The 27,278-nt window shown below is 45.2% G+C and overlaps 1 protein-coding gene across 3 annotated transcripts in view; it reads right to left on the bottom strand.

Moving 5' to 3' along the window:
* Positions 1-381: 381 nt before the first annotated feature.
* The window catches only part of SMARCA4 (SWI/SNF related, matrix associated, actin dependent regulator of chromatin, subfamily a, member 4), a 38,924-nt gene continuing 12,027 nt past the window's right edge, over positions 382-27,278 (bottom strand). Inside the window, exons 7-34 of one of the 3 annotated variants that reach the window (XM_044278833.1) lie at positions 27,148-27,274; positions 26,889-27,062; positions 26,639-26,812; positions 24,812-24,979; positions 24,681-24,731; positions 24,466-24,596; positions 23,479-23,536; positions 23,264-23,382; positions 22,337-22,484; positions 22,085-22,248; positions 20,539-20,605; positions 20,343-20,453; positions 19,329-19,571; positions 13,068-13,181; positions 12,692-12,799; positions 12,520-12,606; positions 11,147-11,193; positions 10,856-11,022; positions 10,428-10,591; positions 10,061-10,288; positions 9,506-9,583; positions 7,005-7,223; positions 5,735-5,979; positions 5,550-5,658; positions 5,347-5,448; positions 4,739-4,871; positions 4,208-4,347; positions 382-1,055 (exon numbers count right to left, since the gene is read on the bottom strand). In XM_044278833.1, coding sequence (XP_044134768.1) covers positions 1,023-1,055; positions 4,208-4,347; positions 4,739-4,871; positions 5,347-5,448; positions 5,550-5,658; positions 5,735-5,979; positions 7,005-7,223; positions 9,506-9,583; positions 10,061-10,288; positions 10,428-10,591; positions 10,856-11,022; positions 11,147-11,193; positions 12,520-12,606; positions 12,692-12,799; positions 13,068-13,181; positions 19,329-19,571; positions 20,343-20,453; positions 20,539-20,605; positions 22,085-22,248; positions 22,337-22,484; positions 23,264-23,382; positions 23,479-23,536; positions 24,466-24,596; positions 24,681-24,731; positions 24,812-24,979; positions 26,639-26,812; positions 26,889-27,062; positions 27,148-27,274 — 3,709 coding nt within the window. In that variant the 3' untranslated portion in view covers positions 382-1,022. Of the gene's footprint in view, positions 1,056-4,207; positions 4,348-4,738; positions 4,872-5,346; positions 5,449-5,549; positions 5,659-5,734; positions 5,980-7,004; positions 7,224-9,505; positions 9,584-10,000; positions 10,289-10,427; positions 10,592-10,855; positions 11,023-11,146; positions 11,194-12,519; positions 12,607-12,691; positions 12,800-13,067; positions 13,182-19,328; positions 19,572-20,342; positions 20,454-20,538; positions 20,606-22,084; positions 22,249-22,336; positions 22,485-23,263; positions 23,383-23,478; positions 23,537-24,465; positions 24,597-24,680; positions 24,732-24,811; positions 24,980-26,638; positions 26,813-26,888; positions 27,063-27,147; positions 27,275-27,278 lie in introns of all 3 variants that reach the window. The other 2 variants (XM_044278832.1, XM_044278831.1) reach the window with 2 other exon arrangements.

Raw genomic sequence — 27,278 nt, 5'->3', positions numbered from 1 at the left:
ACCGATCCATCTGTCCGTATGACAAACAGAGAGACGGATCCGTTCCTGCAATGCATGTGTGAGACTGATCCGACTACAATGCTGTCCGTTTGCATGCAGATTGCCACAACGGAACTGCTTGCGGGATCACTCTGCCACAAAGTGCGAAAGTGGCCCAACGCCCCCATAAAATTCACGTCAGGTCAATTTCCACATGGAAGATGAAAGCAAAGTGTACATAAAATTGGTCAGATCTTTTCATTTTGCTGGTACTTTATTACAAATGTGCGCAGAAACAAATGCACGTGATCTGCATAGTGTGCCCACAGCGCCATGCACTGCTCACGTCTTGACTCCCCTCCTCCTGTTATACCAGAATGAAGACAGACGGCTCGGCAGCTCCGCTCTTTACGAAGACTTCATCATTTTATTTAAATTTTGTCCCAAGACATAAAAAAAAAACAAAAAGGAAATGTGTACAGAAAGATACAAGTCAAACTGGGCGAGGTATTTCATCTGGTTTTAATTTATAACTGTTTGAAATCCAGTGACACTGACACACATACATACAGCTACCACTGCCGGGCCCCTCCCTGTGCAGTGCGAGAAGGGGGGAGGGGGGCGCGGCTTTTATTTTGACCTGTTTTTTTTGTAAAATACAGTACTAATGAGTGGATTGCTACCTGCATGCATCCACGGCTGACACTACAGTGATTCCCATACTGTAACTCAAACAGTACTGCCATAATAAAAAAAAAATATATATTTATATATAATTAAAAGTCAGATTCCTCTTAACCTATCCTGAGAGGCCTAGTGGCGCGGCCAGATAGTTAATGCTCTTAGAAGATGCTACAGGCGGACACTTCCCTACACTTATATAAATATGGAAGAATTTTATTTTTGTACAGTTCACTACATTTCAGGCTACCCGTTAGCGTCCTACGGAAAGAGAAGAGGGTGAAGGGGGGAGGTGGCGGAATAGGCGCTCAGGTGGCACGCAGTGGAATGAGACATGGAGCGATACGTTGGAATGTTCGGTATCAGTCTTCTTCAGTGCCGCTTCCAGAGCGGTCCTACAAAGAGAAGAAAAATAATAATTTTTTGTATTAAGAAAAAATAAAAGTGTGGAGCATTAAAGGGGTTTTCCAGGCTGATCTAATTAGGGTACTTTCACACTTGCGTTGTTTGATTCCGGCAGGCAGTTCCGTTGCCTGAACTGCCTGCCTGATCAGGCAAACTGTATGCAAACGGATGTCATTTTTTCTGACTGATCAGGCATTTTTCAGACTGATCAGGATCCTGATCAGTCAGAAAAATGCCTGATCAGTCAGAAAAATGCCTGATCAGTCAGAAAAATGCATTGCAATACCGGATCCGTTTTTCCGGTGTCATCAGGCAAAACGGATCCGTTTTTTTTTTTTTTTTTTCATTTTTAAAGGTCTGCGCATGCGCAGACCGGAATGACGGATCCGGTATTCCGGTATTTTGAATGCCGGATCCGGCACTAATACATTCCTATGGAAAAAAATGCCGGATCCGGCATTCAGGCAAGTCTTCAGTTTTTTTCGCCGGAGATAAAACCGTAGCATGCTGCGGTTTTCTCTTTTGCCTGATCAGTCAAAACGACTGAACTGAAGACATCCTGATGCAAACTGAACGGATTACTCTCCATTCAGAATGCATGGGGATATGCCTGATCAGTTATTTTCCGGTATAGAGCCCCTGTGACGGAACTCTATGCCGGAAAAGAAAAACGCAAGTGTGAAAGTACCCTTAGCGCGGCCGACACCCCATAACCATCACTGTGAATGGGGAGAGAACCACAGCTCCGTTCAACGTTCAGTGGTTGTGCTTGGGACAAGTTAGAACAGGTCTTATTCTTGTCAGTTTTCCCACAAGGGTTATGCACATGGCCAGGACCCACGATTTGTGGACTAAAGGTGTTGTCCAGGATTTAGAAAACCATGGCTTCTCCACAGTCCGTGGGTTGTAAACTGGTATTGTAGATCAGTTCAACTGACATGAACGGATCAGAGTAGCAATACCTCACTACTGTGGAAAGAAAGCCAATCCTGGACAACCGCCCCCTTTATGCTTTAGACAAGATAGATTACAGCGCAGCGTTGTGCCCAACAATATAGTTGCAATAAAAAGTATGTGAACCCTTTGGAATGATATGGATTTCTGCACAAATTGGTCATAAAATGTGATCTGATCTTCATCTAAGTCACAACAATAGACAATCACAGTCTGCTTAACCTAATAACACACAAAGAATTAAATGTTACCATGTTTTATTGAACACACCATGTAAACATTCACAGTGGAAAAAGTATGTGAACCCTTGGATTTAATAACTGGATGAACCTCCTTTGGCAGCAATAACTTCAACCAAACGTTTCCTGTAGTTGCAGATCAGACGTGCACAACGGTCAGGAGTAATTCTTGCCCATTCCTCTTTACAGGACTGTTTCAGTTCAGCAATGTTCTTGGGATGTCTGGTGTGAATCGCTTTCTTGAGGTCATGCCACAGCAACTCAATCGGGTTGAGGTCAGGACTCTGACTGGGCCACTCCAGAAGGAGTATTTTCTTCTGTTTAAGCCATTCTGTTGTTGATTTACTTCTATGCTTTGGGTCGTTGTCCTGTTGCAACACCCATCTTCTGTTGAGCTTCAGCTGGTGGACAGATGGCCTTAAGTTATCCTGCAAAATGTCTTGATAAACTTGGGAATTCATTTTTCCTTCGATGATAGCAATCCGTCCAGGCCCTGACGCAGCAAAGCAGCCCCAAACCATGATGCCCCCACCACCATACCTCACAGTTGGGATGAGGTTTTGATGTTGGTGTGCTGTGCCTCTTTTTCTTCACACATAGTGTTGTGTGTTTCTTCCAAACAACTCAACTTTGGTTTCATCTGTCCACAGAATATTTTGCCAGTACTGCTGTGGAACATCCAGGTGCTCTTCTGCAAACTGTAAAGGGGCAGCAATGTTTTTTTTGGACAGCAGTTGCTTCCTCGGTGGTATCCTCCCATGAAATCCATTCTGTTTAGTGTTTTACGTATCGTAGATTTGCTAACAGGGATGTTAGCATATGCCAGAGACTTTTGTAAGTCTTTAGCTGACACTCTAGGATTCTTCTTCAGCTCATTGAGCAGTCTGCGCTGTGCTCTTGCAGTCATCTTTACAGTACGGCCATTCCTAGGGAGAGTAGCAGCCGTGCTGAACTTTCTCCATTTATATACAATTTGTCTTACCATAGACTGATGAACAGCAAGGCTTTTGGAGATACTTTTATAACCCTTTCCAGCTTTATGCAAGTCAACAAATCTTAGTCGTAGGTCTTCTGAGAGCTCTTTTGTGCGAGGCATCATTCACATCAGGCAATGCTTCTTGTGAAAAGCAAACCCAGAACTGGTGTGTGTTTTTTATAGAGCAGGGCAGCTGTAACCAACACCTCCAATCTCATCTCATTTATTGGACTCCAGTTGGCTGATACCTCACTCCAATTAGCTCTTGGAGAGGTCATTAGTCTAGGGGTTCACATACTTTTTCCACCTGCACTGTGAATGTTTACATGCTGTGTTCAATAAAAACAAGGTAACATTAAATTATTTGTGTGTTATTAGTTTAAGCTGTGATTGTCTATTGTGACTTGGATGAAGATTAGATCACATTTTATGACCAATCTGTGTAGAAATCCATATCATTCCAAAGGGTTCACATACTTTTTCTTGCAACTGTATATCATTTTATGACAACTCCAAATAACGTCTGTAGTATTGAAGTAAATAAAACCATCTCACCACTAGGGGGAGCTTAGCGGTATAGAAATTCTACAGTGAACTCCAAAATACAGCAGTAAGCTCAAACTCCACCTGGTGGCGGGTCAGCTCCATCTATCTGAATGGGGTTGTTTTGGCATTAACAACACACAGGTCTATTTATGCAAGTCCTATTCAGATAAATGAGACAATTACAGACATGTAACTATATCCTTATGCTCCAGAGCTGCATTTACAATTCTGCAAGCCTGTCAGACATGGCCCTAAAAGCTGCAATCACTCTTGTGTTTTTTTTTTATTTAATCTATACTGTACTCCATTTTTAAAAAGTGATGAATAAATCTAGAACAATCCAGCAAACCCCTTTCTAGATGACTTCTGGGAAAGCCATCCCTTCTGTGCGCCGGCCGGAGAGAACACTCATGTACAACGCGCTCACCTCTTCTTGGTCCTCTTCACTGTCATCATCGCTGACTACAGGCTTGGCCCTGCAACCTCGGCTGGTGCGCCTGCGCCCCTTCATACGCTCCTGCATCTTCTCCTTACGTCCCAGTTTAATTTTCACCTTGACTGAGCGAGCTGTGTGACAGGAGATGTGGGACATACATTACTGCATATAAACACAAACTTAAAGGGGTTCTCATTTTGCAGTTGCCAAGCAGAAAAACTAAGCTCTGGCCACCAGGTGGTGCTCTAAGCAGGCTACTCTAGTAAAGAGTGCTATGTTGTTTTCCAGCCACGGCAGCATGAGAAAGCCCTTTAATGGCCTGAAGAATGGTGGCACTGTATGGGAAGCATGGTCCAGAGGTCAGGCCACATGCACATTTTCCATGCCTCAGGATCATCACTATGATACTGCACAGACAAATGTATAACTTAGACAGTTAACATTCACCAGAGGGCAGCACTCCAATAACAGCTGTGTTCATTGTCTGCAGCCTAAAGGAAACTTTAGGAACAGGGCACTTACACTCAGATTCTGACCCTTCCTCCTCTGCCTCCTCATCTTCCTCACTCTCATCCCCCTCACTCTCCTCTTCTTTCTCAATCTTCTGCCTAACACTTGTGAAGACTGACTGCAGCACGATGGAGTCTTCATAGATCTGCAAAACAGATAGGATCAATATGAGACAAAGCAAAGACCCCGAGGTTCGTATGGACAGTACTTAAAGGGCCAGCAGACCCCCTGGAACACCTCGTGAGGCCTGAAGACATATTAAAAAGCAGTAAATGAGGGCTATGCACATTAGAACATAGTACTGCTTAGCTGGGGCTTCCACAGAAGAATGAAGATATTATAGGGGTTCTCAATGAGTGAAACATTGGGGTTCCGCTGTAGTATAAGGTTCAGGAATTACTGACAGACATTGGTTTACACATCATCAGCTCCCAGGTTATGGCAGTTACGGAGACAGCTGAGTTTCGGCTGTTCGGCCGTTTCCATTAACTCCGCCTACTCGCCCGACGCTTCTTGCGGATATTTCCCTCCGGCCATGAAAGGCTGAGACGGGCCAACCCTTTAACTAGGCCTCATCATTAGGGGGTTACACAGCAGGGCTGAGAGAGAGAGAAACTCACCAGAGACCCCTCCAGGTTGAAGGTCTGTGCGTTTTGACAGAGCAGCATAACATCCTTCTCCAGATCATTCAGACTGCGGTACTTGTGATTCCTGATCCTCTCCTGAAAAAAAAAAAAAAAAAAACAACATCTGGATTATATTCATCTGCTGGCAAGGGGGAAAACAAAAACCGCAACAGTGACCAGGGGGCTCTTCTGCTGACCTTGATCTTTCTGAAGTCCACCGGCTTCCGGATCAGCTCGTAATACTCTGGGAGTTCTTTACGGGATGGAAGCTGGATGAAAACTTCACTCAGCTGGCGCCCACTGCCACTAAAAGGAGAAAGGCATTAGGTCTGCTATATTTCTTGATGTACCCTAGTAAAGTTGAAGAGGATAAAGTCCTCACCTGTCCTTATATTTGATGACTGCATCTACGATTTTCTTCATTTTCTTGGTCAGGTTGGGAGGATTGGGGGACAACTTTTCTGCCGGAGGTCGTCCTCTCTTTTTCTTTCTGCCATCATCCTCCTTCTCCTTGTGTCGTGTAGTGGAAGTTGAGGTCCCGGGGTCCACATCTCGTTTCCGCTTACGAGTGGTCTTCTTCTGACGTACCTCTTCCTCAATCTCATCCAACGTACCTTCCTCAATGGCCTGCGGAAAATAAATGACTACGTTATGGACAAATGAAGCGGCAAATATTTGCTCAAGAAGAAGTTGCTGGAATGGAGTGAAACTTCATGTGTGTGACTCATGACGATAAATGGAAGATTTCTCGTTCACAAAACCACTGCAAATAAAGCCCAAAAAGGTGGCTGGCTGTCAATGGCAGGAAACGTAATAGCACCATGCACCAATTTCCTTCTGCCAAGTTCCTGGAATAGGTCCAGAAAGGGGTGTAATGACCAGTAAATCGGGGGTCTGACTGGGCTGTCCGCAGCCCGCTTGCCATGTGCGTATACCCTCACTTAATCACTACTCCCACCACCACCTAACAGGTCAGAGAGGCCGAGGAGGAGGGAAATTCATCCAAACTGCCATCCTGCTTCTCAGTCCAATGATATCCCCCTCAAAGTCTGTCAACTGTGCAAAATGTCGATGGTGTCATAAGGGCATAGCAACACCCAGTGTCTAACCAGACCACACCTGTAATCATTTACATATCTGTCCGACAAGTTTAGCAGGACGAGTTTTGTGGCAATCCATTTCTATCTGGGTGCGTTGTTTTTTTTATGAGGAGGAGTAATTTAGTCAGTATGCACCTTGTGCTCAGTAAACCATGTTGCTTAGGCATTAAAGGGAACCAGTCACCAGGATTTTGAGTATAGAGCTGAGGACATGGGTTGCTAGATGGCTGCTAGCACATCCGCAATACCCAGTCCCCATAGCTCTGTGTGCTTTTATTGTGTAAAAAAAACGATTTGATACATATGCAAATTAACCTGAGATGAGTCCTGTACGTGAGATGAGTCAGGGACAGGACTCATCTCAGGGTAATTTGCATATGTATCAAATCTTTTTTTTTTTTTTTTTACACAATAAAAGCACACAGAGCTATGGGAACTGGGTATTGCGGATGTGCTAGCGGCCATCTAGCAACCCATGCCCTCAGCTCTATGCACAAAATCCCGATGACTGGTTCCCTTTAAACACTGTAAAACATACAACCCAGAACAAACCTTCAGCCACTGCTTCTCTGTGAGGGAGTCACTGTAGTCCACTTCCTTCCGGTTACGGGACCCACGACCAAACATTTTCTCCTCCTCCTCTTCACATGTCAGGCGCTCAACCTCAGCATCGTCTTTAATGATCCAGGATGGAAGCTCATCCTCCTCCATTAATCGGGGTTTGCGTTTTGGATTTCGGGCTTCTTCTCGTCGCCTGTCTAGATCCATCCTCTATAGAAAAAAATAAAAAAACATTACCATTAGAGTTAGAGAACCCCTTTAAGATAAGGGACAGAAGCCCCAGAATGATGTCATAACTGAAAATTCAGTTTTCGACGATCTACTGCTAGCAACCTCTAGGTCCTCCGATGAGGCCGCGAGTAAAGGGGCCACAGCTCTGATTCAGCGCTACGTCCCTTCAGAGCGGCACTCCTAGCCACTTGGCTGTGCAGTACAGCTGGCTGCGATTCCCCTGCACAGCAAGTAGTCAGGTTCCATTGTAGAAGAAAAGCTCGATCAGTGCTATAGACCCTTTATTCTAAAGATTGGCGAGGAGCCTAGAGGTCAGACCCCACAATCATAATGTGATTGCATATTCAAGCAATATAGCAGTCCTTCATGAGATGGGAGGCTCAGCTGCACCCAGGAGGTCGCGCTATATTTTTTCCGGAAGAGTAAAAATATACCCCTCTTACCATTTTTAAGGAGTTTTATTTTTTTAGCCGATGAGGAGTGCAAAAGTTACAGCAATTCAAATAGTTAATATGAAGGCCTACATAACATTAAGGGGTTGCTATTTATGCAGGGAAACCATTACTAGTACTCCAGAACTGTCTTCCATGCATAAATAGCAAATTTAGACAATTTTAGAAAAATTTAGCTGACACCATATACTAAAACATAAGACCACTGCCACTTAAACCGTGCCACCAGTTTTTGCCGGTATAGATGCGAACAGTAGACTCCGTATTAGTTATTCCTCCAACACCTAAAGCTGGGAACACATACACTCAGCGGAAATGGAGTTTAGGGGCAACTTGGTACAAAGCACCGCGCACATGAGAGCTTCCCCCTCTGCAGCAGTCTCAGATTGCATGCTAATGCTATGTAGGCTTAGGGTGGCACAGTATGAGGCTATGTAAGCTTGGGGTGGCACAGAAGGGCTCTGCAGGGTCAGGTTGGCACAGTAGGAGGCTATGTAGGCTTAGGGTGGCACAGAGCTCTGCAGGGTCAGGGTGGTAGGCTTAGGGTAGCACAGTGTGGTAATGTACTTTATGTAGTGCACATAGTGGGGTTGTGTACTGTTATACTACTATACTATTATAGTGTACATAGTGACACAGTATAGAGCAGGCAGCCTCAAACTGCGGCCCTCCAGCTGTTGTAAAACTACAACTCCCACAATGCCCTGCTGTAGGCTGTTCGGGAATTCTGGGAGTTGTAGTTTTGCAACAACTGGAGGGCCACAGTTTGAGGATGCCTGGTATAGAGTACTATAGTGTCCTGGACTATAGTGCACATTGTATAAGTGTACGGTATATAGTGGGACAGTGATCCTTTTCCTTGGCCATTACTGTGTGTGAACCCGACCCTACCCCTCATGCAACCTCCTGTTTCATGGTGCTTGCAGCATCCTCTTGTCTCCCCCTGCCATCTCCAGGATTTGCATTGGCAATGAGAGTAGGGGTATCTATAAGTCGGTCATGCTGGGACATCTGTGTATCAGCCAGGAAGCTTGTGTTGGGCCCCGCACCGGGTACACAGGCACACCACACCGGGTACACAGTCCTTTATTTTCCTGGCTACGGGACAATAGAATGACCTGCCCTGAGGGTCTCCCTCCCGTGTCCTCGCTGTCTTGCAACTGGCAGTCAGACCCAAGTCTGAGGTTGGTGCTGCTTGCTGCTGGTCGTCTCCTGTTGGCGTGTCCAGCGCCAGGACCCCCACTGACTTCTATAAGCAGGAGTCTGAAGCGTTCAGCCTCTTTTCCTCACTGCTGAGCGAGGTAGTGAAGACGGTCCCCTAGACCTTCTAATGAGGCTGTCTTCAGTACTGCACTCAGCAGGGAGGAGAGACCGCGCTCGGCTGAGAGCTTCAGACTCATCATTATAGAGAAAAACAAGGCGCTCAGATCCGGGACCCCTGCTATATTTCACAGCAAGGCCACTTACCCCGCCAGTGACGATCGTGCGCCTCCTTCCATAAGCTCTGTCATTACGCTCAAACTGACCAATAGCTAAGGCTCCTTACTGTAAGGATCTTTGTTATTGGTTGTTTCAGGCAGCAGAAACATCGCTGCGCTGCCTGTGCCGTTCAGAGCTCACTGCGCTGATGAATGGCAGATTAAAGTCTAAGGTGTATTGGTACGCTTTAGACTTTTTCCAGGGAGCAAAATGGCCTGTACAGGCGTCTATGACGCGTGTACAGGTGCACCATTCTACTGACATCACCCTTCATCTAATGCATCCAGCATATAGAGTATAGGAAGCATTAACAATTGTCATGTGACTTACCATAAACAAATCAAATTCCTCCTCGCTTCTTGCAATCATCTGATTGACCGTTTCATCATCCGGTACCTCATCTTCCTCCTGTCGGCAAACAGAATACCATAGTGGCTGAAAACAAAGACTTGGCCTCCTTTTACTCTGCATGACCCTAAAGAAGTCGATAACACGCCAAGGCCCTATTAAACATGACCTTATTTTTGGTTCGCATCCTATCCTCATTTTTGGTCAGATTGGATGCGGACCTATTCATTTCAATGGGTCCACCACAAAATGCGGGCAGCACACAGTGCGTCAGTTCCACAGCTCCGCAAAAATGATAGAACATGTTCCATTCTTGCCCGTTTGCAGACAAGGATAGGCATCATTACAGTGGGTCCACAAAAAACCGGATGCAACACAGACGTTACCCGTATTTTCTGCTGACCGCAAAACACATATGGTGTATGCACTCTAAAGATAATAAAAGGTTCTATAATCTGTCAAAAAAGGGAAACCCACCATTCCCTTCTCATCCGTAGTGGTGACCTGGAGCTCACATTCCATCTTGCCGCCCCTCACCTCATCCTGCTCCTCATGCTCCAAGATGGCCTGCAGGAAGGCTTTCCTCTCGTGGCTGGAGGATTTCTGGTCGAACATTCCAGCCTGGATGACTTTCTGGTCCACATTCAGCTTGTACTTGGCTGCTGCCAGAATTTTCTCCTCCACGCTGTTCACTGTGCACAAGCGCAGCACACGTACCTCGTTCTGCTGTCCAATGCGATGAGCGCGATCCTGGGCCTGCAAATCCTACAAGAGCAGGTGGAATAAGCCATTCACAAACAGTCATGCGTAGAGGCAGCCAGTTTGTTATAGAATGGTCTTGGGTACGGTACCAGACTGAGCCACACATGTATTGCATCGTGTAACCATAGACATGGCCTCCTACCTGATGTGGATTCCAGTCACTATCAAATATGATAACTGTGTCTGCAGACTGCAGATTGAGACCCAAGCCACCGGCACGAGTACTGAGCAGAAAGATAAAGTATTCTGATCCCGGCTCGTTGAACGTCTTCAGTAACATACCACGGTCTTCTGCTTTCGTGGTTCCTGGAGGGAGTAAAAATAAAAAAACTGTGTAGCCCATGGGAGAAAAACCACTGACAAGCGTGCACATGAGCAACCGCAAAATGTAGCAGCACTGGGGCAACAAAAATACTGCAGCCTGCTGAGGGGCATACACAGGGTCGCGTTAGGACTATTAGTAACGTGTCTTATTCAGAGGTTACTATTGGGTCAGTACACGAGCTGCACATATCCGTTACCCCAGCCTCCACCTGTCACGGTGCTACAGCCTGGTTTAGGTTCACGCACCATCTAATCTGAGGTATTTAAAGCCACGATAAGCAAAGTAGTCTTCCATGATTGTCATGAGTGTTGTCATCTGACAGAAGAGCAGAACTTTGTGGTTGGTGGCTCGGAGCTTGGGAAGGATGCGGTCAAGTAGCTCAAACTTTCCAGAGGCCCGGTAGAGGTCCTGCCTAGGAGTGAGAATGAAAAATAAAAAATAAAAAAAAAAATGAAAAAAATAAATAAAAAAAGGGTCAAAGTCTAATAGTCCAGATCTATGTAATACAATAGAACCTTATTGCGTGTTATACTCACCCCTGCACAATGCCTCCTGTGAAACCCAAGTGTTCAGAAAAGGACTCCTAGGAAAGAAGAAAAAAAAACAAAAACAAAAAAAACTGTAAAATAAGTGCCTTCTACTGGCCGACTAATTCATCACGCACACAGCTGTTGTGCGGCCGTCCCATGCACGGGCAATATCTGTGCGGCGGCCTGGACAGATTGAGACCCATTCAACTTAAATGGGTCCGTGATCCGTTCGCACCGTAAAAAAAAAAAAATAAATAAATAAATAAAAATATAGAACATAAGTTGCAGAGGCATGGACAGAAAACACCACGGGAGCACTCTTCTGCACCACACCTCCCGGATTGCGGAACCATTCAAGTGAATGGGTCCACATCCGTGATGCGGGGTGCACACGCCGGTGTCCGTGTATTGAGGACCCACTGTATGCAGGCCGCAACACGGCAACGACCATGTGCATGAGGCCTAAGACTGTAGATTTCCAGCCACAGGTACTAGTACAATAAAACATTGGAAGATATTGGCTTAAAGAGGTTCTTCACACTTAAGTTGGGCATACACATTGACAGCCAGCTCTCGTGACTATGTGCATTTAATGGAGAGAGGGGAGAAGGCTGCTTCAAGACACCTCTGGCGGCAGCTTATCTCCTGGGAGAATAGGATTGGGCAAAAAATATCCATTTTGCTCCACCTTCTGTCAGATTGAGGAGAGTCGGAAGCTCCCAATGCACATTAAACTGTTGGCCAAACTCGCTGATCTCGGCAGGTTTGGCCAACATTACGTTAATGTATTTGTTGGCCTTTACTACTGATAATCTATCCTCAGGATAGGCCGCTAATATCTGATTGGCGGAGCCTGATACCCTGCCAGTCAGCTGTTCTACAGTAGCTCCCTGTGCTGGACATTGTAGTGCGACTCCTACTGACGAGACTCCTACTGGAACAACTTAAACAACTGCTTGGCGAAGGAGGGGTGTTGGACCCCAACTGATCAGATATTGATGGTCTAGCCTGAGGATAACCCATCAGTGGCGACGGGATGTACATTTACGCATGTTAACTGAATACATGAGTGGCATGGTAGTCAGTGCACCATGTACTATTACGATCAGGTGATCATGCAACTGCTTCCACTGGCGGAAGGGCGATTTTAATACATAGCTGTTCTTCTGCTTGGATCAGAGAACTGATCCTGGTCATTAACCACCCCAATGCCACGTTTAAGCATCAAACCAGCACTGAAGGGGGAGGTGTGAGACCCCCTTGTCGCTGCGATCACCAGGCACTTTCATATGATCGTTGGGACCAGCATCACTATCATGTGTTTATCATACAATTTCACAAGTGACCAGATTCTCTAGCGCTTACATCAGACAGCTCACCTCTATGTGCTGGAACATGTACGGGTGGTTGCAGATCTTCCTAAGCTGCATGATGGTATTCATGAGGGTCTTAGTACCACCTTTACCCTGTGAGATGAAGAGTCATACAGCCCATCAGCATCACACGGTGCACATCTATGTACGGATAAAAGCACAGAGGCAGAACACTTACCTTCTTATCCTTCTCTGATCCGTCCGTGAGGAGGATGCCCTTTGCCTGCATGTGTCTGTATAAGACCCTTTGTAACGAAGACATGTCACATTTGATCACATATTCCACCTGAAGAGAGAAGACGATAGTCATCCATATACAAATGCCTCTAAAATCAGATCCTATTGATTATTAATTCAGCACTAACAATTCTAGAAGACCTGGTAGAGCGCGGACACATGGGACTGGGATTACGCTGATGCATTAGAGGAGCTGCCTGGCTTGGAAACCCTTTTGAGAAGATGCACAGGTGCCCCAGGGCTTTGACCTCACCACCACATGATTGTAGTAGTGACTGTCACACATACGGTTTGCGATGGAAAAAATGACTACTTACCTTCTCTGGCAGCTGAGCCTCCACCTCCTTCTTGAGCCTCCGCAGCAAGAAAGGACGTAGGACTTTGTGAAGACGACGAATGATCAGGATGGTTTCTTCTTCATTTAAATCCACCTGGAAAACAAGAGCTGGGGTCAGCCAACCATATGTACCCATATCAAACGCCTGTGTTTTTATACGGAGCAGCATCATTTTCCCTTCATACTTCGACAGCACGTGCCTCTTGACCAATCGACAGCACAGAAAAGGCCCACCAGTACAAAGCAGCAGTCTACACTATATGTTCTGTCCACCCCCGTAATTCAGGACTCCTGGGTCCTACTAGGGCATGTCTGGTCACAAGTCTTGGTGGATAATGTCCAGATTTGAATGTAATTCTTGATGCAATTCAGGTCATATGGACTCAACTCTCAGAGGAGCCAAGATGTCGCCAGTGAAGCGATCACCGTCATTGCTGCTTACAGAACACCGAGCCTAATTGAAGACCAGGAGCTGATCATAGGGTTCAGTGCTGCTCAGGAATTCTGATGCTTGCAAGGAGGGCCTCTCATATAAGGCAAGTACACTATGAAAAGCCCTAAACTTTCCAATATATTTAGTTTCAACTTTCACCGAATTCAGTCCTGGATTCTAGGATCATTGGGCCCAATCATAAATTTCATGTTTTCAGGTGACCTAAGGCATTCTATACAGAAGGACATTTCCTCTGCATTTTCAGCATTACAAAAAGATATAAGCCAGATCGGAGAAAGAACTTCCCATATTGAACAAAAGATGGAAGAATTCACCAACGCCCACAACCAGCTAGTGGACGCCCACAACGACGCAGATGATGAAATTTCTGCCCTAAAACTTAAACTAGCGGACCTTGAGGACCGTTCAAGACGCAACAACCTAAGATTTAGAGGAATCCCAGAAACCGTCGAACCTGACAAAATCAAGGACTTCCTCACAGATTTCTTTGTGGCCCTAATGCCAGAAGCGGAACAGAAAGATCTACTAATTGACAGGGCGCATAGGATCCCAAAACCTAAAAGCGCCCCTAACGCCGCTCCCAGAGACATCATCGCCAGACTGCACTTTTATCACTTCAAAGAATTAATCCTCAAGACGGCGAACTCAAAACAAGATCTCCCGGATCGTTTCAAAAATATATCAATATTCTCCGACCTCTCTGCAGTCACCTTAAACAGACGCCGAGAATTCTCAACCGCCACTAAAATCCTCAGAGACCACAACATCCCTTACAAATGGGGATACCCAGTGAAACTCCTAATCTTCAAGAATGGGACAACACACGTAATCACGTCTCCAAGCGACTCGATGAAGCTTCTCCAGAAATGGTCCCTAGCTACGGTGGACGAAGACACCATCTCACCGCAGAAGAAAAGACCCCCTACCCTGATCAAAGAGTGGACCTGAAACTTCTTCCTGCAAGAAAAGAGCACTCCTACCCTCCAGAAGGACATATCCTTTCTACTGTGCAGGGTCACTAGACTGCTATAAATGTTTTACATTTTGTGCCGCAGGTTCTCTACGGAGATAACTCACCTGCTTTTCTAACACCACCCCCAAATTACCTGGATAAATTTTGGTATCCAGTTGGTTCTCTTTGAACCGGACTTTGTTGTTTCTACTTGTTTTAGATAAAGTGACTTAATTTGGTTTTACTTTATCTAACCCCTCCTATCCATCCTCCCCTCTATTTCTTACTTCCCTTACTCCCTCACACCACTATTACCACTTAAGTGACAAGTGAAATTGTTCTTCCTGTATCTCTATGTGATTTATGCTGAGGAGCATCTGCGGTGTCTCATTAAGACTGCGCGCTCTTGCTCTACAGCATATTCTACAATTTACAGCTTTATCTAACCTGCAACTTTTCATTACTGGAGATGGTCATAAAAATCTCTTCACTCAATGTTAACGGACTAAATAGTCCAATTAAAAGATCATTACTTTGGAAAGAAGTACTTTCTCTCAAAAGTGATGTGATCTGTGTTCAAGAAACCCACCTGAATGAGTCTGATACATATAGGCTTAAACATAAGAAATTCACTAACCTATTTGTTTCACCGGCTGTGAACAAGAAAAGAGGAGTAGTCATTGCTATAAAGGACTCCCTCTCTTTTCAACTAATTCAAAGTATCAGTGACAGTGAGGGGAGATATGTTATTTTAGTGTGTAACATTAATAATGCTCTATATACACTAGTCTCCCTATATGCACCAAACACAAACCAACTCACATTTATAAAAGAAGTTTTAACGTCTGCCTTAGCCATTAAACAAGGATCACTGGTTGTATGCGGGGATTTTAATTTACCTCCTTCACCAATAATTGATAAATCTAACCATGTCACCTCTCAATCTCCCTCACAATTTGCACAATACTTGCTATCTGAGGATTTATATGATACATGGAGAGTCCTACACGCATCAGAACGTGACTATACTTTTTACTCTCATCCTCACAAACAATATTCAAGAATTGATTTGATACTAGTGGACAAATGGACTCTTCAAAATGTCACATCCTCTAATATAGGATCCATAACATGGTCCGACCATGCCCCAATATCTTGTCAAATTTCAGAACGTTTCAACCATCGCTCTTTTATTCCTTGGCGTATCAATAACTACCAAATATCCCTACCTTCTACTCAATCACAAATTACAGAAGCACTCCTGGAATATTTTAAACATAACTCTACTTCAGACGTCCAGCCCACCACAATATGGTGCGCCCATAAAGCCTTCATAAGAGGTCATCTCATTCGTATTTCATCTTATATAAAAAAGCAAAAACGCATACGTACAGAACAGTTATGCGCAGAGATAATACGGTTAGAAACTTTAAACAAAGCAAATCCTTCCCAAACTATTAGTAACCAACTCAGAGACCTAAGATTCGAACTTTACCAACTCTACCAAAATACATTTGAACACAATTTGAGACGGTCAAAAGCGAAATTTTATGCGCAAGGAAACAGAGCAAGTAAAGTACTAGCCTACAAAGTCAAATCCCAATTAAATAGGAAAAAACTACCATATGTATATAATTCCAATAAGGAAAAGGTAATTAACCCTCAAGGAATAGCTAACACTTTTGCCAACTACTACTGTAATCTATACAATCTTAAAGACCACAAACTAACTCCGCAACCAACTCCGGATTTAATCGATAAATTCCTAGCGGATATTTCATTGCCCAAACTCTCCCCAGTACAACTAGAACAGATCAACAAACCAATAGATATCAATGAAATACTGCACGTTATAAAATCATCCAAAAGTAATAAATCCACAGGCCCGGATGGACTATCCAATGAATATTTTAAAACCTTTGGAAATATTTTATCTCCTTTCCTTTTAAACACATTTACCCATATATTGTCCACCGGAAATATACCTCAAGAAATGCTCCAAGCTACTATTGTAGCTATACCCAAACCAGGGAAATCTCCCGATGTCCCAGAAAATTTCCGTCCGATCTCCCTTTTGAACGCCGACCTCAAACTTTACTCAAAACTACTAGCCAATAGATTATCGTTACTTATTCCCCATCTTATTCACCATGATCAAGTGGGTTTTGTCAAGTCAAGACAGACCCTAGATGGCACCAGACGTATAATTGACCTCATCTATTTTTCCAGGGCAAATCGGATGCCTTCTCTGCTTCTGTCTCTAGATGCGGAGAAGGCATTTGACCGAGTGCATTGGGGGTATTTGAGAGCAGTCCTAGCTAAGTTTGGCATACATGGGCAAATTAACAAAGCAATAAGTGCATTATACTCCAAACCATCCGCTAATGTCCTTATAAATGGAATGCTGTCTAATCAGTTCTGGATTAACAACGGAACAAGGCAGGGGTGCCCCCTATCTCCCATCATTTTCGCACTTGCTATTGAACCCCTAGCAGAAAGTATCAGGACCCATACACAAATAACAGGTATAAAAATTGGAGAAACAAACCACAAAATTGGTTTATTTGCAGACGACATAATACTGGCACTAACCAATCCAACAACATCCCTGCCTATTGTCATGCAAATATTAAAATCCTTTAGCTATATTTCATACTATAGCTTGAACGTAGCTAAATCTCAAGTCCTCAATCTAGGGCTAGAGGCTTCGGACCTTAATTCGCTGAAATCTAAATTCCCCTTTAAATGGAATTCTGAACATATCACTTACCTCGGAATTAAACTAACCCCATCACTCTCTGATCTCCTAACAGTAAACTATAACATCCTAAAAGAAAAAATCAAATTGGACCTAAACAAAATGAAAAATTGTGAAATTTCTTGGATGGGAAGAATAGCGGCCCTAAAAATGTTCATCATCCCACAAATACTATACCTATTCCGCAACCTCCCAATCTCTATTCCCATAAAAAACTTAAAAGAAATCCAAACACTACTTCTTAAATTTGTATGGCAAGATAAAAAACCAAGGATTCAGGCAGATGTAATGTATCTACCCATTGCCAAAGGAGGACTGGGATGCCCCTCTATAATCAAGTACTATAGGGCGTGTATTTTAGAACAACTGAGATACACTTGGTTAAACCAGACTAACAAGCACTGGGTCACAATCGAAAACTATATCATGGGTGTTAAAAACCCCCAATTATTTTTCTTCTCCAACTCCCTATTGGGAAACATTCGCATCCCAAATTTATGTCCCACAATTCAGGCCGCTTTTGAACTCTGGATCCTATTGACGACAAAACTAAAACTTATTAATGTCTCATTTACAGACATCCCCTTGGGGACATTGGAGAGATGTATCCCACACTTAAGGATCTCTAATTGGACCGACCTAGGGATTAAGAACCTAAGTCAACTCTACACCAATAAGACTTTAAACTCCTTTACAGACCTGGCAGGAAAATTTAAGGTTCCCCATAGAGATTTTTATAAGTATTTACAAATCAGACATTTTTTGTCTGGGGTAACCCTCCCCACTTCCTCTGACACTTGTAAAATAGTGGGAATCTTACGAAACCCTCTAAGTACCCTCAAGGCCCTATCTCTCAGCTATCACCTTATGGCGGAGAGATCGGACTCACCACTGACCCCTTTACTAAATAAATGGGAATCAAAATTAAGCTTGAAGATTTCCTCAGAACAATGGGAAACTGCATTCTCTATTATACGGGCTTCTTCTAAATGTATTAACCATCTTGAAAACTCCAGGAAAATGCTTTATAGATGGTACTATACACCCTACAGATTATCCAAGATGTACCCTCTATCATCCCATGTCTGCTGGAGATGTTCTGCAGCTGAAGCCGACATGGAACACATATGGTGGGAATGCGGAGACATCAAACCGGTCTGGAACTCAATTAATCGTATCCTTACTCAAATATGTAATATCCCAATCTCACTATCTATAGCTCAGGCCTTACTCTCCGTGGATTTAGACTTATTTCCTCATACTATTAGAGTAGTTGTTACTCATGTAATTGTGGCCACTAGAATGAAAATTGCCTACTTTTGGAAGAATCCAAACCCCCCTCCACTAGCGGAAATTATAAATGCTGTTAATAACAACTGTCTATGTGAGATGTTCAATGCTTCCATATCCAATAAACGAGCCAAGTTTAAACTTGCATGGGATTGTTGGCTTCACTCCAAATTTAACACAGTCCTAACAGATAGGTAAAGCTCAGATGTACTTAACACTCCTTGTCACTCCCCCCCCTCCCCCCCCCTTACTCCTTTATATCCATTTCCTTTCCTCTATTCTCCCAATGTTACTTATAGTAATGTTTATATAACCTGCTCTGTTAATTATTATGTTAAAAATGATGACACCATACAGAGTATATTAGAAGATTTATAATGATTCTTAATGCTGCAGACAAAACATACATTTTGGGCTCTGTATGTGACACTTACCTGTTCTTTTTCTTCTGAAAACAATAAAAATTATGTTCATAAATTTCATGTTTTCTGCAAACTGCAGGGGGGGCCGCACTGAACACACGAGCAGGGGGCCGCACCGCCCCTGAAATGAACAGAGCGTCATAAAAACTCTTGGGCCACTGCAGCCAGTGACAGCCTGCAGAGGCGACGTGTCCCCAATGCATCATGTCACTGCTAAGCTCTGCATGTGACCACATAGAAGTGTGGTGCCTAGTGTACCCTATTAAAACGGACATTTGTATCTGCAATAGTATGGTGGGAAAGTTCAGGCCGACTTGTTAGGAAGCAGAACAGCTTCTCCCTGATATGGTATAGGTCACTCCTACCTTCTCTCCAGTCATTGCAAAGGGGGCGTTGAACCACTGCTCAAACGTAGTGCAGCTTTTGAAGATGGTTGGCAGCAGGAAGTTCAGAAGAGCCCACAACTCCGGGAGCTTGTTCTGCAGGGGAGTCCCGGTGAGCAGCAAGCGTCGCGGGGCGACATAATGGGTGTTTAGGACCTGTGTCAGTTTACAGTGATGGTTCTTCATGCGGTGACCTTCATCCACAATCATGTACTTCCAGCGGATCTATACAGGATGTAAATGTGAGGATCCAAGTCATGAGAGAAGGACACTTTCACGCAGGCACATTTTTGCGTTGTACTACGACCGAGCGTCCTAGCCTGATCGCAGCTCTAATTTGCAGCTAAGGCTACTTTCACACTAGCGTTCAATCGGATCCGTTCTGAACGGATCCGATCGTAATAATGCAGACGGAGGCTCCGTTCAGAACGGATCCGTCTGCATTTTTTTAGCATATAAAAGCTAAGTGTGAAAATAGCCTCGTACGGATCCGTCCAGACTTTCAATGTAAAGTCAATGGGGGACGGATCCGCCTGAAGATTGAGCCATATTGTGGCATCTTCAAACGGATCCGTCACCCCATTGACTTACATTGTAAGTCTGGACGGATCCGCACGCCTCCGCACGGCCAGGCGGACACCCGAACGCTGCAAGCAGCGTTCAGCTGTCCGCCTGTCCGTGCGGAGGCGAGCGGAGGCTGAACGCCGCCAGACTGATGCAGTCTGAGCGGATCCGCATCCATTCAGACTGCATCAGGGCTGGACGGCTGCGTTCGGGTCCGCTCGTGAGCCCCTTCAAACGGAGCTCACGAGCGGACCGACGAACGCTAGTGTGAAAGTAGCCTAAACCGATAGCATTATATGGAGATATGATGCTGTTAGTTCAGATCATTAGACCCCGCTGTCGAGCTAGGACACTTGACCGCAACGCACTTGTGTGAAACTGGCCTATCACAGCTGAAGCTATGAAGGTTTTCCGACACGCGGCAGCATTTACCTTGGCCAGGATGTGCTTGTCCTTAATAATGTATTCATATGTAGTGAGGAGAACGTTAAACTTGCCACTACGGAGCGTAGGAACAAAAGCGCGGCGAGCAGCGGGAGACCCCTAGAAGCAGAAACAGGAGGTTACTTCAACCTATGGACCAGCAGTAGATGGCATGTAAAACGCTTGGACAGTCTGAGTTACTGACCTTGTATGACACCTTGACCACTGATGGCCCCCACTTGTCAAACTCATAAACCCAGTTAGACAGTGTTCTTAAAGAGAAAAGAAAAGCAGAAATCAGTGTGCAGAGTTTTACTTATCAGTCCCATCAGCTGATGGCTTCTGTGAAGCCCTCTCTGATTGTGTGAGGTGTAGAGGTCACAGATAAGGCTTTACATGAGCCAACTCAGGAGCACCAACTTGCAAAGACTTGTAACCCTTGTATCTCAAAAACAGCTGAACATTTTAAATAAAGATAAATAAAAAAATATTTTTTGCCCAAAAGGAGAAAAAACGCAGTCCTAAAAAAAATGCCCCAAAAGGAGTCTATAGCCTTAAGAAGGGTTGTGTCACTTGAGCAAATAGCATTTATTATGTAGAGAAAGATAATATTGTGTATTGTGACTGTCCATATTGTTCCTTTGCTGGCTGGATTCATTTTTCCATCACATTAAACACTGCTCGTTTCCATGGTTACGACCACCCTGCATTCCATTAGTTGTGGTCATGATTGCACACTATGGGAACACACACACTAGTCTATGTGCGGTGCCGCAGTCCCAGCCACCAGAGAGGCTGGCACTTTTTCCTATAGTGTGCAAGCACGACCACCACCGCTGGTTTACAGGATGGTCGTAACCATGGAAACGCAAAGTGCACTGCGGTTTTTGCTGCTCCGGATTTCATTTTCTGCGAAGGTTTGAAATCCGCAGGATAAATACACATGCTGAATCTATCAAGTCCTCACCGCAGGTCAATTTATGCTGCAGATTTTTTACGCACTGTGTATTCTTAAAGTCGTATCCACTTTGCCGGCACTGGATTTGCTGCACACAAACCCACAGCGTATTTGCCATTCATACAATTAAAAGGGAAATTCCAGACCTTAACATTTCACCTAGCCACGGTATAGGCCAGTGGTGGCAAACCTTTGGCACGGGTGCCAGACGCGGCACTCAGAGCGCTCTATGTGGGCACCCACACCCTGTAAAAAGTCTACGGCGTACCAATATGCCTTTGACTTTTCCTGCCATTTATCAGCTCAGGGCGCACTATGAACGGCACAGGCAGCGCACTGAATGTAGGTAGGATATTGTAGATAAATGATAAAGTACATGGAAGATATTCTAGATTGGACTGTAAGATTCAGGTTAACTTGCCGTGTTGGCACTTTGCGATAAATAAGTGGGTTTGGGTTGCAGTTTGGGCGCTAGGTCTCTAAAAGGTTCACCATCACTGGTGTAGGCTATAAACCGGAACCTCCGCCAATCACTATATTGAGTAACCATCTTCACCAGGAAGGCTGCAGTGGGAAGCCACAGTATTGAGTGCCATACGCCCTGCAAGTCATCTCCATATTTCCCACAGAGTTGTACAGAGCAGATGCCTGCATGTTCAGCAGCGCTCTACCACGACTAACCTGGTGGAGCGCTGAACAGCCAGAGCCGCTGAGCTAATATTTCTCACGTGAAAATTTGAGACCTACACGGTGTAGACTGGAGAGGATACTTGTAGATAAGACAACTACTTACGACAGTGGCACTATGATGAGGAAGGGTCCGTTGATGCGCTTGTGTTCCATGAGGTATGTAATCAGAGCAATGGTCTGAATAGTCTTCCCCAGACCCATTTCATCAGCGAGGATCCCATTCAGGTTATTGTTATACAGAGAGACGAGCCACTCCAGACCCTTGATCTGAGGAAGGATAAGATGTGCGGGAGGTCGGTGAGATCAGGAGCAGCAGAGCACGTACTGTAATGAACCCTCACACCGATTTACCTACCTGGTACTGTTTGAGGATGCCATTCACCAGCAGAGTAGACTGCTTGTCCACCCTCTCAGTCACAGCATGCGCCACAGCGTAGTAGGACCGCAGGCCGGCCTCTGCCTGCGATATACTGTACTCGTCATCCACATCCTGCCTGGCATTCCTGGGCAGCGGGAGAGTCAAGTCATGAACCGATGCACAGAAAACAACAAAAACACTAAACCCCTGCAGAAAGTGGCTGCTAAATATCCCTGGACGTATCCTGCCTGGACAGAATGACCTTTTCCTGCAATCTGCACAGTAATTCAACCCTCATCAAGCCTGGCCTCACTAACCAGTCACATAGACGTATTCGCCACTGCAGATGACTAGGTCAGAGATAGCCATGTTGCAGCCATACTTGAATCCTGCACGTAATTATCACTCCACTGAGGAACTAATTTAATGTGGCCAGCAGGTGGCAGCATCACACTGACCACGAGAGGAGATCTGCAGAGAGGAGGGGGAGCGTGTGGCTGGGACAGTCTATGTGAGCAGGTAGCCATCCTAGTAGAAGGTACCGTGGCCACGACGCAGCATCCTCTATGTCAGCGTTTCCCAACCAGTGTGCCTCCAGCTGTTGCAAAACTACAACTCCCAGCATGCCTGGACAGCCTTTGGCTGTGCGGGCATGCTGGGAGTTGTAGTTTTGCAACAGCTGGATGCACACTGGTTGGGAAACACTGCTCTATGTGACAACTATGGGGAGCTACATAACCTCAAAAGGCAGGATTACATTTCAACCCATCGTGTTGTGGGCTCGCGTTCTGCCGTTTCCATACCATGCATAATAATGGACGACGATCAGGAGTGACCTGGCCACTACAGAGTACACCACGGTCATAAGATCCCACTGACAGAGGACTAACACCGCCATGTTACAATGCAAGACGTAAGACTCACTCGATAATCTCTCGAGCATAAATTTCCGAAACCTCATCGCTATCTGGGTCAGGAATCTTCTTCTCCTCCACTGCAGGTAAACTGGCCACAGGGGGCACTGTCTGCTCCTCCTCCTCTTCCTGGAATGAGAAAGCAAATTTATCTCAAACTGCAACATGAAAGAACAAGGAAAAAAATAAAAAATCTCTTACACACAGAATAATTTCATCTCTCACCTCCTCTTCCTCATCTGATCCGCTCTCCTCGCTGTCTGATCTCGGCGCAACTTCATATCTATTTAGAATAAGAAATTTATCAGCGCATATTCTGAGAGAAAAATACCAAACACTCATGTGCGTTCTATGGTTAAAGCCTCATGCACACAGCCTTTTTCCCGGCCGTGGCTGTATTGCGGCCAGCAATCAGTGGGTCCGCAATATGCTGAACTTTGCAGTGTGGACAGATCACGGACCCATTCAAGTTGAATGGGCCTCGATCCTTCCTGTCCGCTGCACGGATGTTGCCCGGGCATTGGGGACCGCAATGCACGGAACGGCAGCACAACAGCCTTGTGCATGAGCCCTAAGGCTGCCTTCATACATAGCTGCATCTTCAGAACCTGAAGATTTTGTGCCAAGTCAACCTCAAGGGAGGACCAGGATCAGTGGTTTATCTACCATACCACAGCAGATACGGGCAGCCACCACTAAGGGGAGATCACTGCATGCGGATATAGCTCCCACTGTACTGAAAACTAGCTGCATACAGCCATATGCAGGGAGCTCCCCCTAGTGGTGTCTGCATTCAGACAGACACGGTTTATCAAGTTTCCATATAGATATAGGCGGAAATTCATCAGCAAAGGATTTTGGGTGTAAAAACAGAACGGTGTAGTACATTAGGGAAGTGTGTACTGAGAACTGGGGTGTTGCGGTAGCAGTGCTCCATGAGCTATGCCGGCCCCTCGGTGCTCCAACTGCCTGATGTGCATGAAGATAAAAATCCTCATATCTTCACAATGCTGCAAGCAACAAAGAAAAGATACTGTTTTAATCAGCATGATCAACCCTACCAGTCAATATGCCTGCTTTAATAGGGTTGATCGTGCTGACAGACTAAGTGCCACTTAGGTATAATGGCTGAGAAAAATTAAAGCAACAAGCCGATTGGTTGCCAGGCACTTTTCTTTACTTTAATAAAGCCGCCACCACCTTCAAACATACCCAGGATTCATCTCCAGCCAGGTGTCCAGCTGTCCTGCCTTCGGAGCATCTGCACCGGTTAAGATCTTCCCGCTCTCTACATGGATAACTTTGACCAGAAGGTCGCTCATCTGACTGGTCTCATCCAAAGGCTGTGGAGGAAAGAAACTGTTACCCCATGATAAACAGGAGATATGTGGATGCCGCAACATCCTATAGACGTCTCCTGTCCTTACCTCGCCATCTGGCCCAAGTGTAGGCTGCTGTCCTTCTGTGTTCTCCTGTGTCTGGAACATACACGACATACGGTATAACATACGTTTTAGGACACATTTACAGTGATTGTTTCTCAAGCACCTGGTCTCACCTTTTTCTTTTTCCTCCTCTTCTTCTCCTTTAGTACCTGGGCCGCCTTGTGCTGCCTCACCAGCTCCGTCAGGTTTGCCACGTACTCGTCCGTCTGCTGCAGGAGATAGGCCAAGCGCTTGTCCTTCTTCTGGTCAATCAGCTTCCTGTAGCCCTCTTCATCTTCTGCCTGGAAGGAGAAGAAAGAAAGCACCCATCTTCAAGATATGCATTACTGAAGCTACATGTGTTTAACCCCTTGGTGACCAAACACACACATTCTGCATACATGGTGCTTTAACGGCCTTAACTTTTGTTTGTTGGACTATAAAAGGGGATTTGCTAAATTTTTAATTTTAATTTTTTATGATGACCTATCCTCATGATGAATAGGTCATCGGTATCTGATCAGTGGAAATACAACACCCCCACACATCAGCTGTTTGATAAGGCACCAATGCTCACAGTAGCGTTGTGGCCAGCTTTGTCTAGGCCAGTCTAGGTCACATGGTCTAGGTGCAGCTCAGCCCCACTGAACTGAATGGGGCTGAGCGAGATACCAAGCATGGCCACTATACAATATACGGAGCTGTGCTTGGTGACCTCTGAGCAGGCCACAGTGATCACAGGAAAACAAAAACTCTGGGAAAGCCTATTTAAAGAGGACTTTTCATCGGTCCAAACATTGTGAACTAAGTATCATGACATATGTAGAGCGGCGCCCAGGAATCTCACTGCACTTACTAATATCCCTGGGCGCCGCTCCGTTCTCCTGCTATGTCCTCCGGTATCTTCGCTTAGTAAGTTATAGTAGGAGGAGTCTGCCCTTGTTCTCCTGGGAGTCTCCTTCTCCTAGGCTGTGAGCTCTGCGCTGTGATTGGCCAGCACTACAGCCTAGGAGAAGGAGACGCCCAGGAGAACAAGGGCAGACTCCTCCTACTATAACCAAGTGACCGAAGATACCGACGGGCATAGCAGGAGAACGGAGCAGCCGATGAAAGGTCCTCTTTAATCTTTGTATTGTATTTGGAAAAAAAAATAAAAAGTTCTTTATATTTGCAATTGACACTACAATAGCTCATTAGAATGGGTTAGCAATTTTGCTTTTGGTTGTTTGACCATTAAATACGTATAATCTTATATCTGTAAAGAATAAATCAAGGCAACTGGACGTAATTTATTCTTTACAGATATATACCATGACCTGGATAAATGAGAACCTTCACAGACACGTTTAATCTTAGGTAAAGACAGATTGAGTTTATATGAGCTATACCTTTTTCTCCTCTTTTATATATATATTTATATATTTTATGCTTTATCCTTTCACCATTTTTTTATGGGTACATCAACAATTGGGGGGGGGGGGGGGGGGTACCATCAACCCCGTACCCCAGAAAACTGGCATAAAAGTTGTACAAATTGCTATTTCAACACTGCCTTTGCCAGATTTTAAAAAGGGGCAGGAGCATGGGTCAGACCATCAGCCCCCAGATCTATCATATCGCCACTTTTCTGGTCCAGAGGGCACGCAGTTGCAGAGAGCAGAGCCTCTAGGTGTAATGGCAACGCCCCTGTTGATCCTAAAGGCTCATTTGCCTATATTAAACACCACTTTTCTCAGCAATGCGGACACATATGAACATGGGACCAACACAGATGTCTTCAGCTGCCAAGTGCACATGTAACAGGTCAGCCAGTGTCATAGGTACAAACCTGTTGACAGATTCCCTTTAACTGCCTTGAAAGCAAAAGCGGTAAGACAGATCACCACAGACAACATGTAAAGCAGCAAAAACACTGGCAAAGGTCAGAAACTACCACGGCTACGGAGAGGCAATAAACCTACCATGAGACGACGCATTCTCTCTTTCTCGATCCTCTCATTCTCCTTCTTCTGTTCTCGCTCGGTGTTGGCGTGATACGTGGCCACAGCCTTAGTCAGTTTCTGGATCTTCCCCGTGACAGAGCGGTGGAACTCCTTGAAGTCCTTGGCGTGCTGGAGGATGCTATTTAGGTATTCCTGAAGACAGAGGGCATGCAGTGAGAAACCCTGGTGCAGCCACCTGAAAAGTGACATCTGATGAACCTCTCCTCACCTGGTGCTTCTGCCGCCTCTTGCGTTCCTGCTCAATCTTCTGCTGTTTCTCCAGTTTCTCTGTGATCCTGGCCTCACGTAGAGACTGGCGTTTGCTGCGTTTGTAAGCCTTGGAATTCAGAGCCGTCTCCAAGGCGGTGTCTCTCCTCATACAGACTACAACCTCTTGTCGGAGCTGGAAAGAATTCATGAATGCTTTGGGTCTGTCCAGTCAAGGAAACGCAGTCACCTACAACAGAGGTCTCCGCTTAGGCACCTACCTGTCTCTGGAAGTTTAGGAGTCTAAGAGCTTTTAGTTCTATAGTAGCTTTGGTCCTAAGGTCACCAGCTAAAGAGCCTGGGAGGTTCTCCAGTTCCTGTATCCTGTGTGCAATTCGGGCCTGAAGTCTAA

This window comes from Bufo gargarizans, chromosome 2 (genome assembly GCF_014858855.1).
Source record: "Bufo gargarizans isolate SCDJY-AF-19 chromosome 2, ASM1485885v1, whole genome shotgun sequence".
NCBI classification, from domain to species: Eukaryota; Metazoa; Chordata; class Amphibia; order Anura; family Bufonidae; genus Bufo; species Bufo gargarizans.
This window is presented reverse-complemented; position numbering and strand designations above follow the sequence as displayed.